This window comes from Callorhinus ursinus, unplaced genomic scaffold (assembly GCF_003265705.2).
Source record: "Callorhinus ursinus isolate GAN/ISIS: 27379988/994484 unplaced genomic scaffold, GSC_fseal_2.0 scaffold8, whole genome shotgun sequence".
Taxonomy (NCBI): domain Eukaryota; kingdom Metazoa; phylum Chordata; class Mammalia; order Carnivora; family Otariidae; genus Callorhinus; species Callorhinus ursinus.
The window spans coordinates 31,201,699-31,212,687 of record NW_027397070.1 but is presented as its reverse complement, the minus strand read 5'-3'; the positions used below and the strand labels follow the sequence as shown (position 1 = coordinate 31,212,687).

At 46.7% G+C, this 10,989-nt stretch overlaps 1 protein-coding gene across 2 annotated transcripts; it reads left to right on the top strand.

Moving 5' to 3' along the window:
* The first annotated feature begins 210 nt into the window (after nucleotides 1-210).
* Nucleotides 211-10,003, top strand: OTX2 (orthodenticle homeobox 2). 2 transcript variants are annotated; one of them, XM_073894878.1, is made up of 5 exons: nucleotides 254-303; nucleotides 451-517; nucleotides 5,073-5,287; nucleotides 6,372-6,523; nucleotides 8,369-10,003. In XM_073894878.1, the coding sequence occupies exons 3-5, from the start codon at nucleotides 5,191-5,193 to the stop codon at nucleotides 8,987-8,989; spliced, it is 870 nt and encodes a 289-aa protein (XP_073750979.1). In that variant the 5' UTR covers nucleotides 254-303; nucleotides 451-517; nucleotides 5,073-5,190; the 3' UTR covers nucleotides 8,990-10,003. The 2 variants fall into 2 exon arrangements, with proteins under 2 accessions (XP_025726296.1, XP_073750979.1); XM_025870511.2 differs by lacking the exon at nucleotides 451-517 and having other exon boundaries at nucleotides 211-303.
* The last annotated feature ends 986 nt before the right edge of the window (nucleotides 10,004-10,989 follow it).

Here is a 10,989-nt window from a genome sequence, read left to right as displayed (position 1 = left end):
GCCCAGTGTCTTTCAAGAACATTCTGGTAATGTCGGAGGCCTGGATTTGTTGCCTGCTCGTCCCCCCGTGCAGCAGCGGCCTGTTTTCCTCCCCCTGTTGTGTGTTTTTATTATTTTCCCTCTGGCTTAGATGTGTCAATCATTCTCTCCCTGCCATTGGTTGGAGAGTTTGCGTCAAAAAGTTGCCAGAGAGGCGCTTTCTCAGCAAATCTCCCTGAGAGCGGAACCGACCTCAGCTCCAACTCAGCCTCCACTGTTATTAAAAATAAAAATCGCTAGAACAGCCCTCATCACGTCTACTTTGTATGTATCACAGAGGGACCCACGCGTGTTTCGAACTCAAGCTACTTTCCTCATTTTCTATTCTTTAAATTTTTTTTCGTTGTTTGACTTTTTATGGAGGGGTGAAGACTGCAAGATTTCTAACTCAATACTCTTGATTTCTTTTAGGATAGCGGGCTATTTGGAATTTTGAAGGATAATTTAATTTTTTTCTAACTTCCCATGCTGCTGTAAGGTAAGTCTCCGTCTGTCTTGTTTGCCTGTCCATATCCATGTGCCCCTCTGACTACCATCGCCCCAGTACCTCCAGTAGACCGACTGATACACACTTCTGCGAACGTGGAGTTCTTCCGAAGCATGCTGTATTTTTCTCCCTCGTAAAATTTTTAGGTGTAGTAACGATCATTGCGAAAAATGTATGATCTGGAGGTGAGGGCGGGAGTGGGAGGAGGGGAGGCAGCGCGCTCCTGGGGTCGCCGCTTCCGCCAAACGTCGTGGAAACCCTGCGAGGCTAATGTGGGGTGTTTTGGACGGGTTTTGTTTGTGGTTTTGTTTTATGTCAACGCCCATTTCTCCCTGCTATTTTTCGTTTTGGCCCTCAGATGTGGTTGGGTCATTTGCACTGATCTCAAGGACATTTTCAGAGTCAGAGACAAAAAGATGCAGATGTAGCTAGATGGATGGATAATAATAAGATAGGCGTCTTCTAGAGCCAGCGTGCCCGAAGCCCGACTCGCTCTCCGATCGGCGGGTGAGGACGGTCGCAGCTCGAGCCCCCTGCCTGCCCCTAATGAACGTGAGAGGAAACGCGAGCGGATAACCGAGGAGGCGTGGAGCGGCCGGGAGCTAGTCCGCCCGGCGCTCGCCGCTCTCTTTCCGGTCCCCTTTCCCCAGAGCCAAGAGCAGCTCACCAAGATTCGCCCTCCGTTCTCGGCCTCTCCAGAGGCCACCAGGTCTCCTTTTCCTTTTTGATCACCACTTTTCTCCCCCCACAATAACCTGGGAGTGCAGTAACTCCCCCATCCCCGGTTGTCGTGGTCCCAGACCCGGGTCACCAGGCCGAGCGAGAGCAGGAGAGTCGTTTTGCGATGTGACTTAGCCCGGGATGGTTCCGGGCCCGCCCCGTACAGCCCTCCCCAAACACCTGGGGCTGGCAGAAGTGTTGGTGAGTGGCCCCTGGTCCGCCCGAGGCCGCGGCAGGGCCGGGAACAGGAATCCTTACATTGGGGGAGGCGCCCCCTCCGCGGTTCTGGACCGGGGGCAGCGCCGGGCCCTGCGTGCGCGTTCGCGCGCTCCCCTCCCGGGCTCGGGGACAACCGAGTGTCGTGGGGCCGGGCCGGGGTCGAGGGGTGCCCTGAGGCCCAGCCTCCGTTCTCGGTCCACCCAGGGAGGACCATCAGGTCTCCGCCAGCAGCCTGCCTCGGCGACGTGTCACGCCGCCAACTCCAGAGAAGTCTCCGTGTTGATGCGTTCTCTTGAAATCACAGTCCGATTTCAGAACACATTTTTTTTGAAATCCCAGTCCCGCGTCAGAACTCCAACGAGTTGGCTTTTTTCCTCCTTTACAGACAGAAGTGGGGTATGGGGACAGAAGGCCGAGCTGCGTTGATCCTGGAGTGGTGGATGACTTGGGGAGGGGACGGGGGCAGTCGCTCCTGGAAATCCTCCCCTCCGTCCTAGAGCTTCGGGGTCAGGATTTCTCCCACTCACTTCGGGACTTTTTCCAGGCACCAAAAGTTATTAGCACAGGAGACGAGTTGGAGAGGAAACTCCTCCCCCCAAAGGAAGGTAGACACCCAGACCTCTCCTCACACAGCTAACACTGGGGCTTTCTCCTCACCATAATTAATAGTCAAGGCCAACCCTTTTGGCACGTTTCTTCCTCCCTCCCTCGCGGGTGGCAGCGCTGTTCGATTCCCTGAGGCCAGAAACTTTCACTGGAGTTCGCCGGAGAGGGAGGCCCGCGCCGGCTGTTTCCGCGGTGCCCACATCTCTCCTCTTTTCTTTCTCTCCTCTTGCTCTTCGCTGTCTTCCGAGCCACAGGCCAGTCGCCAGTCCGCGTAGTTTTGTTTCTTTTCCATCATGCAGAAAATTAATCGGCCCGGACGAGAAGCAGAGCTGAGCTCGGCGGCCTGTAATTAAGGGACGTGTGCCCCTCGGATTATCTCGTTAGTTTATCAAGAAAACATTTATTATAATTAATTCTTGGACGAGGTAATTATTATTGAGCGAGGACACAGCAACTGGTAGATGGGCTCCTTGGAAGAAAAAAAAAAACAAGGGGGGGGATGCGGGGGAGGGGGGGAGAGCGACAGATTGCACGAATTGACCGTTAGATATAAGGCGGCGCGGGCCGGGGCGGACAGTGGAGCCGGACCTGGGGCGCCAGGACTGCGGGGCTGCCGGGCAGGGACGCCGGACCGAGGCACTCGCGCCTGGAGGTGCGGGCGCCCACCGGCTGCGGGGACTCGCCGGACGACCGTCACCCAGTCCCGTAGGTAGGAGTTCTCCAGCGGCCACCTCATGAGCAATCATAGTGAAGCTTATATTTTTGACGGGGTATTTCTGTTTCCCCTTCTGGGCTCGGCTTAGACAGGAAGGGAGAAAGGTGTTCTTTGGGGGCTTTGAAAGTTAGATGGAAGGGCCCATGGCCTCTTCTTTGGAGAGTGCATAGACCGGGTGCTGAGAGGACTTAGTAGTTTTATTTGGGGGTATTTTTCTTTTTTATTTTAAAGATGCATACAATAGTAAAAGCGAAAACAGTTTATCCCTAAATTTTAATGATTTTTGCGATGGTAAGGGCAGAGGAGCTCCAAGAAGGATCTTTGCCTGGTGCTTTCTATCCGTTACTGCTTTTTATGTTGGAATGTGCCGCTTTCTGAATCAGACTTTTCTAATTGGGTGAGAGTTCTACATGTAAGAACAATTCCGCATTTCTCATGTGTACATCTGCTTTGATTTTATTTTTTTCTATAGTAGTTCAGAACTTTTCCAACATATTGTATTAAACAAGAGAAAACTCCAGCTTGGAGTCTATTTAGACAAATAAAATGACTATTTTAAAGCAATATTATTTTCACAGCTTCCAAATAACTAACTGTCTTGAAAAGAGAGCAGAAAATATCAAGTCTTTGTTATAGCAGCAACCAAATTAGTTCTATTGGTGAGATAGTACAAAGTCCTCCGAGAAGGGTATTTATAAAATTACATTGAATTAGATCTGAGGGTGGAAAAGCATGATTTTTGTGCTATGAATTTAAATCAGGAAGAAGTTGCTGTGACTGAGTTCCATTTGTGGAATTTTGTGCCTTGATTTCTAAAGCAATGTAAATATGAAAATCCATTCCTGAAAACTCAGTAGGACCTTTGTCAAAGTAAGAGGGAACTTCTCCTAATCTTGTATCCGCCATTTTGAAGCAATCTCTCATAGTGTCAAAGTTGCAAAGTAGAGATCCTTGCAAGATAAGTGCCATTTTTTTAAGCAAATAAAAGCCAGACTTGAAAACTGTCAGCCCATATTAACATCCATTTTGGATCCCTTTGCTTGGGGCAGTGAGAGACACTCAGCTGAAGAAAGTAAATAACTTTTCTTTTTCTTCCTTTCTTTTGCCTCCCTGAGCTCTTTTTCTTATAGGATTGTAGAAAACTTGAAAGGTAGGGAGAAATTCTATTAGTTTCACAACTTTGGGTGTTTGTGTATCTACTTTCTTCAAAACTAAAATGTGCAAAAAGCCGCCGGAATTAACAAGAAACTCTGCTCTAGTTGCTGAGGACCCAAATGTCTGAAAATTTGCCTCCTGCAGGATCTGCAGCCTCCACAACCTCAAAATCAACATGGAAGCGGCTTGCACTACAAATGCACACCCTTTCTACTTGCAAATGTGGGGGCCTGTCATTATCTGATTGGTGGGATTCTAACTTCAGAATTTCTAGCAAACCTCGTGCCAATCTTTTAAGGTTTTTTTTTTTTTGCAGTATGTTTAAATATTTGATGGGTGTCGATTAAAAGTTAAATACTTGTTTGTTTAGCTTTAGTTCTTTAGACACATAATCAAGGTCCTCCAAAACCTTAATAAATCTGTTACTTACCTCAAAATCTAATTACCCAGACTACTAATTAGGTGAAAATGATTACTGGAAATGACTTCAAATGTGAAGTAATAGCGGTTGAGCAGTTTTCTCAAGTTTGTCGATTAGCAAGTTGGTATTTTAGATGTTAAATGCAATGACATTTTAGGATCACAGCAGTTAAAAGTGGTAAAAAGCTAAGGTAATTAAAATTTGCCTTGGAAAGGCAACAGTCTGGGGAGAGGTAGATTTCTTGAATTGTTTCTTTGTTTCTCACCAATGGGCTTTGTTATCAGCATTATTTATTTAGCCAAAGAGTTCTTTGTCTCTGCAAATGGCCCCAATCAAGTTTTGTTTGAGACAATTAGCTAGTGCCAGCCAATGAGTCCTATGCAAATGTAGGGATAGGAATGCAATGTGTGCATTTGAAGGCGTGGGGTTTTGTTCTTGGGGAAGGCAGATTGTAATTGCTTTCTTCTGGTACTTTTTTTTTTTAAGTTTAGGGTGGGGGTGGGGAAGACAGGTTTATCTGGTCTCTCTCCCTCCCCTCTAGTTCCAGAGCAGCTGGGGGTGGGGGTGGGGGGGGGTGGGTTGCAAGTCCTTTAAAAGCCTCTACCTTGCATAGCCCGGGCTCTTTTTAAGTTAGTGGTGGAACGTGGAAGAGCTGCCGCCTGCGAAGCAGTAAACCAGCACCTCTGTTTGTTTGTTTGCTTTGTCCATAGTTAACCGCTCCCAACCCACACACCAAGGACCCTGAATCTGTCCACTCCCGGCGAAGCGAGACCTTCTGGCTGGGTCCCCCCGATTTGGGCCGATTTTGCGCCTCCAAACAACCTTAGCATGATGTCTTATCTTAAGCAACCGCCTTACGCCGTCAATGGGCTGAGTCTGACCACCTCCGGCATGGACTTGCTGCACCCTTCAGTGGGCTACCCGGGTAAGTGAGCCTCGCGGCACTCCCGCCCCGCCTTTCCCCACGCCCGTGCCTCGGGGATATGACACCCTTTCCCCCGGAACACTGGGGCTGACGGTCCTGCTGCCCCACTCCAGCTCCAGGCGTGGTGTCCCCACTGGATTTTCCTTCTAAGAAGCAGCTCAGAGCCACAGGGCACTTAACCGGCCTGAGGGAAGAATAGGGGCTGGAGGGAGTAGGTGGATCCCGCAACACTTGCAGAAACTCAGAATGCTTTATTCTTAACTGGAGTGAATGGGGGACACACTGTGGGGTGGGGGGAAGGAAGGTTACTGCCTCTGCCCATATCTCGAAGCCCAGTTCTTCGGAAGTGCCCTCTTTGAGAAGCTGGGTCTCTCCTAAATTCTCCCCACCATGCTTGGGGCCTCCTACATTCTCCCCACCATGTCTGGGGCTTCCCCTCTGACCTCCAGGCCCTCTGCCTCTAATCCCTAGCGGTGTGATTTACGGGTGCTTTCCTTTCCCGTCAGATCTGGGTGGTGTTTTGTTTTGTTTTGTTTTGTTTTGTTTTGTTTTGTTTTGTTTTGTTTTTAATCCTCGTAGAAGTTTTAAATATGCCCCCATTTTAAAGATGGAGGAACAAAGGCCCTTGGAGTCCTAAAAGCGAGGATCTCGAGCAGGACCGGGATTTCGCCCCATCAGTCTGAACTGTGGGTCCTTGGGGATCCTTTGACTTCAGGGAATGGATTTTTTGTTTGTGTTGTGGTTTAGGGGTTGATTTTGAGGGGTTTTTGGATTTTGGCTTCCTTTTATTTCATTTGTTAGCTATCGAAGGGCTGCTCTGGCTGGAGCGATCCCCGACGTCAGGTGGAGTGGGGGGGCCTCCCTGGAAGGGACAGTGTGTGTCTTGCGACCCAGTGTTCGCTGGAGGAGCCCAGGCCCAGGGAGGGGGGGGGGGGAAAACACTGATAGGCTCGGGGTTGCAGGGCTGGGAGGATGAGGGAAGTGCTGGGAGTGGGGGTCGGGGGAGTCAGAGCCCCGGCAGAGATCCCTATGACTGAGAAACTGCTCCCCCACCCTAAAGGGCCCTGGGCTTCTTGTCCCGCAGCCACTCCCCGGAAACAGCGCCGGGAAAGGACGACGTTCACCCGGGCTCAGCTAGACGTGCTGGAAGCTCTATTTGCTAAGACCCGGTACCCAGACATCTTCATGCGGGAGGAGGTGGCGCTGAAAATCAACTTGCCCGAGTCCAGGGTGCAGGTAGGGCAGATGTAGATAGAACCATCCTTCCCGACCGTGCCACCCCTCCCCTGAGCACGGTATATGTCGAGGACCCAGGAGAGTCCCAGGTCTTAGAGAGGACCAAAGGAAGGCTTGAAACTGAGCGCTCCATTGGAGGCCAGTAAACTTCTAAGGCCCCTTCACATGCCTGATTACTCCTCATCACCTTTTTGACCCCCACCCCCACCCAATCCTATAAGCAAGAGCCTTCTGGCCTAAGTTGTAAGGTAAGACTGGCGATTTTGCTGCAGTAATAAAGCACAATTCTAGAGCTCTCGGGTCCCCAGCCAACCGAGGCCCGGCCTGGGCAGATTTCAAGGACAGTTACTTAATATTTTAATACTTCCTTCCCTTTCCCCATGTGGAAATCCTACCCCATTTTCATCTACTTTTAGGGGTGAAAGAAGCTTAGCTCTGGAGAGTCCCAATATTTTTACACATGAAGAAATGGAGTAAATGACTTACTCAAGGTCACACGACATTTGGGTGGTAGAACCAGGCTGTAGAAGCAGCTGGTGCTCTTACCAAAGAAATTACACAATAAAAGTGTTTTCTTTGACTTCTTAGGGATTGAACAGAATTTGCTAGCTCTGAGCCATTTAGCTGATAAAATACCAACGCAATATCCTCAGTGACACCCCCCCTCCCCCTTAACTTGACCTGAAGCTGGAGAGGGAAAGTAATCTCCCAACTTTTCTGAAATGCAAACACCATACAGAGTTCTCTGGAAAGAATATTTAGCACCTAAACACACACACACACACACACACACACACACACACACCTGGGACTCCCCTTCAGCTAGGACATACCAGTATGAACTGCAAACCAGGAAAAAGACTTTTCAAAGTAAGATGGAAGAAGTTTTAGGATTTGTGAAGCTTGAACTCGAGTCTTCACTGAAAGAAAATAAATGGCTCTGAATGATCTGTGGTGACATGCTCAGCCTTGGTGGCACAGTTAACACGCCCATATGTTGAGCTCATTCAAGAAGACCGCTAAGGACTTGTTGCTCAGAAAATGCCTGTAGTTTCTCTCAAAAAAGGGTGGTAGTTTCTTTGATAGGCCCCCTCACACACAAAACACTGCTCTGTCATTGCAGAACATGAACAGGGCTGGTAATGAGAATCTTCAGAGTTGCAGGCAGAGGCTTAAATTGACAAGCCAGTGGACATAGTACAGGAAACTGAATCCATGTGCCGAGTGGCACTACCCTGAAGTCAAAGACTCCAGTGTCAGACTTGAGATGAGCTGAGAAGTCTGTCCTCAAGCTCAAAGCAAACTACATACAAGTCATTCCACTTACTGTAAAGATTTCAGCAAATAGTGGCTTTCAGACCTCCCATCTTCAACAGGATCACTTCTCCTTGGAGCTTGCTTGAGAGAAAAAGGTAGAGTGATTAGCAGTTATTCCCTGGAAGATGGACTGGAAACCTTGAATTTAGGCTGTTCTTGTTGGCTAGTAACAACAGAATCGTTCTCCCTCACCTCTGTGTTTACCTCCAGAAGACATAGATACATTGTATTCCACTGTAAGAATGTTCCATGGTAACACTGGGTCTATGTGTATGTGTGTATTTGAGGTGAAATAATGAGAGAGGAAAATGAGGGAAAATTTTTAGCCATAGGATTTATTCTGGGCTAGGAGTCCAGTGCTTTTAGACAGAGCCTCCCCACTTTCTTACAATTCCAGGGGTATATATAAAAGTACCATAGTATAGGTTTTCAGTGGCAGGACAGATTGTCTGCTTAGCTCACCTATAATCTGGGAGCCACTCTTGTCCTTACTGAAACCACGTTAAAGAAGTTTCTTTCCCTTTCAAGGTATGGTTTAAGAATCGGAGAGCTAAGTGCCGCCAACAACAGCAGCAGCAACAGAATGGAGGTCAAAACAAAGTGAGACCTGCCAAAAAGAAGACATCTCCAGCTCGGGAAGTGAGTTCAGAGAGTGGAACAAGTGGCCAATTCACTCCCCCCTCTAGCACCTCAGTCCCGGCCATTTCCAGCAGCAGTGCTCCTGTGTCTATCTGGAGCCCAGCTTCCATCTCCCCACTGTCAGATCCCTTGTCCACCTCCTCTTCCTGCATGCAGAGGTCCTATCCCATGACCTATACTCAGGCTTCAGGTTATAGTCAAGGATATGCTGGCTCAACTTCCTACTTTGGGGGCATGGACTGTGGATCTTACTTGACCCCAATGCATCACCAGCTTCCTGGACCAGGGGCCACACTCAGCCCCATGGGTACCAATGCAGTCACCAGCCATCTCAATCAGTCCCCAGCTTCTCTTTCCACCCAGGGATATGGCGCTTCAAGCTTGGGTTTTAACTCAACCACTGATTGCTTGGATTATAAGGACCAAACTGCCTCCTGGAAGCTTAACTTCAATGCTGACTGCTTGGATTATAAAGATCAGACATCCTCATGGAAATTCCAGGTTTTGTGAAGATCCGTAGAACCTCTTTGTGGGTGATTTTTAAATATACTGGGCTGGACATTCCAGTTTTAGCCAGGCATTGGTTAAAAGAGTTAGATGGGATGATGCTCAGACTCATCTTCTGATCAATGTTCCGGGAGGCATAGAAGGAAAAATGAAGGGCCTTAGAGGGGCCTACCAACCAGCAACCTGAAATGGACAAACCAGTCTACTTAAGATCCTGTCATAGTCTTAGATCATTGGTTTTCCTGATTTGCAAAGTGATCAAAAGCATTCTAGCCATGTACAACCAAACACCACCAAAAATAAACAAAACTAAATTGTGAGGGAAAGGAGGGAAGGACATAGTAGCCTTCTTAAGCCAGAGGTGTTCCAATGTTTTAGCCAATCCGTGGTTGAATCTTAGGAATGGACAGTGTCTTCAAGCTCACTCACGTTTCATGACCAACTGGTAGTTGGCACTGAAAAACTTTTCAGGGCTGTGTGAATTGTGCGACTGATTGTCCTAGATGCACTACTTTATTTAAAAAATAATGTTCATAAGGAGTCAATATGTAGTTTAAGAGACAATCAGTGTGTGTCTTATATAAATGGTACATCTGTGGTTTTTAATCTGTGCTAGACTTCAAAACTGTGATCTCCTGTTATTGTATGCAACCTTGAACTCCACCTCTGCAGGGGTTCTTCTGTGATTAAATAGGTTATAATTATAAGCAAATTCAGAGCAACTGAGTACTTATCTAAAAAGATTACCTTTGGCTGGAGGTGAGCTGCACTGAAACTTTACTACAGAATGTCTCTGGACAAGGAGAGTGAGAGAAGAGAAACAAAAGGACACTAATTCATCTGTAATTTACTGTTGGTAAGCCTAGCAGTAAAGAGACATTGGTCAATTGCTCTGACCCTGATGAATTTATAAACTGAGATCATTGTCGTTTATGCTTGCAGATGTTAACTGGAAAAGTTATATATGCATAAACCTTTTCTTCCTGGATTTGGCAGATATGTATAATTATATTAAAATGGTTCTAGCACAACATTGGGTCCAGTTTAATTTTATACACTATTTATGGATGAGAAGCCCACATTCAGCCTCTCCTTCCCCAAACATGTTTTATTTAGGTCAGAGAGGAAATTAGTAAACTTCATTTAAAAGGCATTTTTGGTTTTATCTGTGGATGAACTAGGTGTGAGTGACTGCTGTATGTAAACTTTTTTTGTGACTTCCACCAGTACTCCTCTGAAATAGAATATAGAGAGCCTAACAGTCATTGGGATCTCGCTCTCCTTGCTTTTACCCCCCTGCCGCATACCATAATGATTTCTTAGGCACTTTATTGATAGGTTTTAACGTAGATCAATTTTTTTTTTAAGTGAGAAGGGAAGAACTGTAGTACCTCAGAGAAAATGAGAATGACAAGAATTCCTTGTTTTTATTCTCTCATTTGATTAAGGGGATTTCTTTTTTTAACTTTCAAAAAACTCTGAGGTAAACATGAGAGGGAATGTAATCAGAATCTGAAAGCAATTCAGGCAGAAATGATTTCTGAACAAAAGAGTTTCAGAAAAGTTTTAAAACCTATAATTTCAGTAGTTGAACATAAGGCATCCTGGTCAGTTTTGTTTTTGTTTTGTTTAAAGAAAGTGCTGAGGAAAAAAAAAATAGGTCTCTTCTCACTTCTACCTGCATTTTGTAAACCAATCACCAGAAAAGACAAATGAGCCAATGGTTCATGGTGCTCCTCAGGTAAAAGCAATATTTAATTTCATTTTAAACTCTATGCTCTTCAGTTTGACCAAAATTAAGTGACTCTTGATTGTAACTTTTTAAATGAACTTTAGCAGTTGCAACCATTTTGTTTTCTGGCTAATTGTTCTGTCCCTGGCTGTGCATGCTCTCTTGACCCCTACATAATCTTGCCTAATAAGTAAATTGGTTTTGTTTCACTGCTAAAGGAAATGCAATAGCTTACAACCGGCAACTGAGGCAAAACCTGATGGCAAGGTTT

What these genes read in the sequence shown, in the direction of transcription:
- OTX2 (XM_025870511.2), top strand. Translation starts at nt 5,191, where the DNA reads ATGATGTCTTATCTTAAGCAACCGCCTTACGCCGTCAATGGGCTGAGT. An exon ending in CCCTTCAGTGGGCTACCCGG is followed by an intron (nt 5,288 to 6,371) that starts GTAAGTGAGCCT and finishes CTTGTCCCGCAG; the next exon opens with CCACTCCCCGGAAACAGCGC. An exon ending in TGCCCGAGTCCAGGGTGCAG is followed by an intron (nt 6,524 to 8,368) that starts GTAGGGCAGATG and finishes TTCCCTTTCAAG; the next exon opens with GTATGGTTTAAGAATCGGAG.